General features: G+C 35.5%; 1 protein-coding gene across 1 annotated transcript; it reads right to left on the bottom strand.

The window, feature by feature from the left end:
- Positions 1-682: 682 nt before the first annotated feature.
- Positions 683-5,892, bottom strand: LOC120300732 (vomeronasal type-2 receptor 26-like). The gene is made up of 6 exons (XM_039327117.1): positions 5,693-5,892; positions 4,837-5,128; positions 3,784-4,459; positions 2,300-2,487; positions 1,718-1,844; positions 683-1,581 (listed from the first exon to the last, which is right to left on the bottom strand). Exons 1-6 carry the CDS (start codon positions 5,890-5,892, stop codon positions 683-685), a joined length of 2,382 nt encoding a protein of 793 aa, XP_039183051.1.
- Positions 5,893-6,147: the final 255 nt, after the last annotated feature.

Genomic DNA, 6,147 nt, shown 5'->3' with positions numbered 1-6,147 from the left:
AAATAAGGATCAATGGCATTCAAGGGGTGGTTGCACTTGTGGCAATGTAACTGATTCCTCTTTTCATTCATCCCTCTGATTCTACCACTCTTCTCTTACATAAATAAAATCACTCTTCATTATAGATATTGGGCAGCATACACTTTGAATAAAGGTTGACAAAGAAGCAAGAATACATTTCATTTCTTTTCAATAGATTTCCATATTACCACAAACTGATAATCAATTACAGTGGACCTATGTTTATATATAAAGAGTGAATAGTAATGATTCAACATGACATTTTAAAAACAAGGTGAAATGTACAGCATTCAGAAACTTAGTAAATTTATGCAGTGGTTTATAAATAGAAAGTATAAACATCATGAAAGTAGCATGTTAAACATTGGACAAGCTTTGAGTCAACATCTGAAAAGTAACAATTCATGAGAAATCAATTTTTTTCAAAGTCTCTTGAAGTAGAGTGTTGAAAGAGACAAAGCATTATATTCCATCATCTTGGAAAATAGTTGGAAATGAGAAACATTTCTTTGGGGCAATTATAATAAATCTTGCTACAAAGACTAATCCTTCACAAATCCTCCTTTGACAGAAATAAAACTTCTATATATTTCCTCTAGACAGCAAACAGTCTTTCTATTCTTTCTGTCACTAACTTCTTTGGGCCAGAAAGATCACATCACTAATTTCTCTTTGTGAGATGCTCCCTTTGGTTTAGTTCAGGCCGGAAAACAATGATGTAGCATTTTGGCAAGAATATGCATCCCAGTAATGCAGCACTGGAGGACAAAATGGAGAAGACCTCCACAGCTACCATGGCTTTTCCTTTTGTGCTCAGATAGGCTGGAAAGAAGGAGATCCACACACTGCAAAAGGCCAACATGCTGAAGGTGATGAACTTGGCTTCATTAAAACTGTCAGGTAATTTACGGGCAAGAAAAGCCACAATAAAGCTGGCAATGGCTAAGATACCCATGTAGCCCAAGACACAGTAGAAAAAGAAAGCTGACCCCTCATTGCATTGTAAAATAATTTCTTGGAGCTGTGAGTGCATGTCCAACTCAGGGAATGGTGGAAATGTTGACAACCAAAGAATACAAATACACACTTGTAAGAGAGAGCAGGAAAGGACAGTAGAAAAAGCCAATCTTTTCCCTACCCATCTCCTCATCTGAGATCCCGGTTTAGTGGCCATGAAAGCAACCACCACAATGATGGTTTTGGCCAGCACACTAGAAATGGCCACTGAAAATGTGATTCCAAAAGTTGATTGCCGGAGAAGGCAGGTCACTTTACCAGGTTGGCTGAGGAAGAACAAAGAGGAGAGAAAACAGAGCAGAAGAGAGATAAGCAGGATGTAGGTGAGGGACCGATTGTTGGCTTTAACAATGGGAGTCTCCCTGTACTTAATAAAAGTTCCAAGTACCCAAGATGTGAAGAAGAAGAAACCAAGAGCTGATGAGGCTAAACCAATTCCTAAGGTTTCTTCAATAGATAGAAACACCACTGGTTTCAGGATACATCCTTTCTTTTCTTCATTTGGATAATGATCTTCTGGACATTTAAAACAGTCATCCATATCTGGGAGGAAAGTCAAGAAATTTGTCATTTCGGCATTCCAAATCAGTGAAACCCATTTTATTAATGTTATTCATTTTAAACATGTATATTAAGGTTTGTTTAAGTCTGATGAAAATTGGTAGAATTCCTACCATACCATTTTGATTTGAAATCTTCCCTTCTGGGCATGGAACACAGTCATAGCAGCAGAACTGATCCCCTTCAATCCCTTTCTTCCAGTCCCCAGGAAAACAAGGGTCATTGCATTGAGAAAATGGGAGAACCTTACCATAAACAAACAAACAAAAAATGTTTTGAAAAGGAGGGTTTTTTAAAACAGATTCTGAATATTCTCCTTAATAGAGTGACATGATTATTGACTTCCCAAAAGGATGGTGAATTTAACAACTTGTTCCACAACTTAAAAGGATGTAGACATTACAATGATGTACAAATGTTTCTATTGAAGGGCAGGATGAGTAAATTGCACATGGTGACAATCCCATAGAAACATACTCACTCTTGTGATTTCAGATGGAAATGCACACCAAATATGCAACCATGGCTTTTACATTGTAATATCACCTTTGTCAATCTGACGAATCATTGATCATCAACAACATTTGAAGGAATATGCCATTGTTTATTTTAAAAAAAAACAGAAATTAGATTTTTAAAAAGATGTGTTCAATATGGGATCCTAATCGACTAAGGCATGGTGGATTCATTAATTCGATACCTGGTTAAAAGCTGGACTCCAGACAATCAAATCTTCATCCATGGATAATTCCTTCCCTTTTGGAGCTTGTAGATCCATCTTTCCAATTCTAACTCTCTGAAAGGATCTGTTTGGAAAAGTGATCAAATTGGTGATGTCGAATCCACCTGTTGCTTCCCCTTTCTCATTCAGAAACACTTTCTCCCCAGCTGAATTGTTAAAAGAAATGCCTTGAAGAAATGGATGGAGCTAGTTGAAAGAGAATGAAAGAGAGAGGATGTTGAGAGCTATATAATAGAGAGGGGAAAATCATATTCAAGTTTCATTTAGTTATTCTTCCAATTGCTAACACTATTATTAAATATTTGTGCTTAGAATTTGGATAATCAATATTGCAAAACTGACCAAAGAGGGAAGCAACCTGGAATTAAGGAGAAATTTCCTAACACTGAAGACAATTCACAAGTGGAACAGCTTGCCTTCGGAAATCATGGGCACTCCATCACTGGAGGTTTTTAAGAAGAGATTGGACAGTTACCTTTCTGAAATGGCATAGGTTCTTCCGCTCGAGCAGGGGGCTGGACTAGAAGACTTCCAAGGTGCCTTCCAGCTCTATTCTATTCTATCTAAGTGCATGATAATGTACATGTCCATACTATATATTTAATTTGATATTAATATAAGGAAAGAAAGAATGAAAGAGTGCAGCAGAATTTAAAAATGATTCTGGAATTTTGTGATTTCTTCCAATTATGTTTTAGGTCCACTACTTAAACAACTAATTCAAGATAAGTCATATCTAATCTTTTCTCTTTGATAGAAAGTAATTTGACAGTCTGAGGTGCAACTAATGTTCTTTAGCCAGTTTTTAGAATGAGAGACTCCATAGAGAATGCAAGATAGAGATTATTGCAAACATGTTTCATGTTTATACAGTATATCTTGGTGATCAGAATAACAACAGAAACTACCTTTTCTGTGTCTATTTTAGACAGAACAGTGTTTCATAGTCAGAAGGGACCTGAAGGTCTTCTAATCCACTACCTTGCTCAAGGAAGAGATCCTATACTATTTCATATAAGTAGTCCTTCTCGTCTTAAAAATCTCCAGTGTCCAAAACTTCTGAAGGCAAGCTGTTCCACTGATTCATTGTTAATTATTCTCACCATCAGGAAATTTCTCCTTATTTCTAAGTTGTTTTCTCATGCTTGATTTCATATGGAGAAAATATTAAGACTTTACACAATGGGTTCAAAATATAATTCTACCTCACACTGCTTATTGAAATAAAATAAGGGTCCAATGCAAAGGGAATACCTGCCAAGACTGGAGATGTGGAAGGTCAGAATTTTTACACATCATAGTTTTTTTTCTATTGACATGTAATGTGTATAGAGCTTGCAAAGCATGAGCCACAGCATGAACAGCATTGTAGATACTATAGCTTTGTCCAGTCATTTCCATTTCAAAAGCAGGTCCAGGAAGATCCTCTAGCTTCATCTCACCAGTGCACTGCCTACTCTGTGTTTCTTGTAATTCTGTTTTTGGAAATGAACAATCAAATAATTGTTCCCAAATTTCCTGCAGAAACTCATCTCTGCAGACTGAAAGAGGATTGATGGTCTGAAGGAATTCCTTGAAACCTGCAACTGCTGTCGAATGAGCAGTGAAAGAAATAGCCCCATGGAACATCTGGAGATCCCAACTGATTTGAAATCCTGATAATACAAAATCAATTTGTACAGTCATGATCCACACCTTTCTATATAATGCAATTTCTTTCCTTTCAGGATCTACCATAAATGTGACAGCTCTTAGCCACGTAATTGTCAATGCTTCTCCATAGACAAGAAATGTGTTGGCTTTGCTAGTTATCCAGTTCATGGAAATAATTGAGATTGTTTGATAAACTTCTGGGAAATCTTCTAAGTGGATGAGTTGTGCAAGCCTTTCTATGAACGATGAGCAGATTCCGTTCTCTGAAAGTAAGGGCTGCATTTTATGTAAGAATTTTTCTCCATCATTGTTATCAACAGCAAAAATCCCAATCCAGGTCCACCTGAAATGGTGAAGCAGTTGGATAATCCCAATGTACTGATGGTCCTCTTTTGGGATCATGAAATAAAGTGAAGAGAGTTTACTAGTCTGAAATGAATCTTGAGCTACTGAGCCATATGTCAGCTGCAAGAAAGTGTAATGGTATTTTGTTGAGTTGATAGATCAAATGTAATTTTCCTGATTTAGTTTTCATATAAAATATATCAAAGGAAGGAATTATTAATATGGAAAGGAATTTCTTGGAATAACATCAAACTCATATAATTGATCATTTCTTTTGATAAAAGCAAAGAATACTATGTTCAACTCTTTTTCCAGGTATGTAATATCTACGGACTTCTTATATTTGCATTGTAGTTTCAAATTTATGCTAATAGACCTTAAGCCAGGTAGAACATCTTAATACAAACCTAAGCCTAATCTTAACGTTCCTTAATTATTCCATAACAACATCAAGAACAGAATATAGAATTTTTCTCTTTAACCCTTTCACAACTTACTTGTGGAATCTTGAAAAATTGAACAATTTCAGCAATATGAGATGATATGACAAAATCCAATCCTCCAATAATAGCCACAAGATTCTTCTGGCTATCACACTTGTAGTTAGGGACAAATTCCTGGGATTTGAAAAGGAGGTCCAGAGTGGTGCGATAGGTCATCCTTGCATTGAGGTAACTGTCATAGATGTGGAACCCGAGAGTGATGTTAGGTAACATCTGGGAGTCCTCATTGATCTCCTTCACAGCAAAGGCCAAGGCAAGGACGTGTTGATGAAATTTGGGGAATACACTGCAAAGAATTTAAATATCATAGTTGAAAATGTAAATTGACAATTCTCATAAGGTGGCAACATTTCTGTACTGTATGAATAACAAATATTTTTTCTCTGATGATAGTAGGAAGATAATAGCTTCCCTAAAATGCTTAATAATTCATACAGAGTTTACATTTATTTTACACAGCATTTCCCTGACTTTCAACAAATATGTACTACAACAAATACAAGTAGTGACTTTTTTTCAAATTAATATATTTTCTATGTGATTTTCAAAAAATGGTATATGAATAGATTTAGGAGGTATCACTTACATACTGTATGTATGTTTTGTGAGGAGAGATATGCAAAAACCTTTTTTTTTAAATATAGACTTCTTGATCTTAAATTTTGTACATTTCATGTGAAAGATTTTGAAATAATCTAAAGTTTATGTCTTTTCTCACAACCAGGTACAATTCAAAAGAAGTTAAGCATAGATTACAATAAAAACACTAAATTTATGCACAAAGATCTTTTAGTCATAAAAAGGATTTTTGAAAATTTGGATAAGTTTAGATAGATTAAAAAATTCTTACACTGGTATTTCATAAGGTTTTGTAGAAGGAATTTCACTAAATTTAATTTCAAAAAGGTGGTAAGCAATGTGAGATGCCATCCCACCAACGATGAAGTCTCCAGGCTGGTACCACTCATGTGGAACAAGGAAAGCATCGCTTGCAGGGCATTTCAGAGAAACTACTTTGTGTACCAAAAATATCACAAAAAATGTTTTCATGCTTTTGTTATTCTGAAAATGTTTTCCCTTCCATCCTACTGATCAAGAGGTAAATATAATCCAATACTTCATCTAAAGATTGATCCAAGGCTTATCTCTGAGAATGCACCTAATGAGAAAATCTGTCAGTTTTTATTTAAAGATCCACGTGAGCGCAAAATTGCATCTTGAACACCATCAGGATTTGAACAGATACTCTGGGAGAGGAAAACAGAGGGTAGAAAGCTGAAGCAAAGTATCTGACAGAGCCATTAT

The sequence above is a fragment of the Crotalus tigris genome, unplaced genomic scaffold, assembly GCF_016545835.1.
Source record: "Crotalus tigris isolate CLP2741 ecotype Arizona unplaced genomic scaffold, ASM1654583v1 scf7180000017614.5298720, whole genome shotgun sequence".
Lineage (NCBI taxonomy): Eukaryota > Metazoa > Chordata > Lepidosauria > Squamata > Viperidae > Crotalus > Crotalus tigris.
This window is presented reverse-complemented; position numbering and strand designations above follow the sequence as displayed.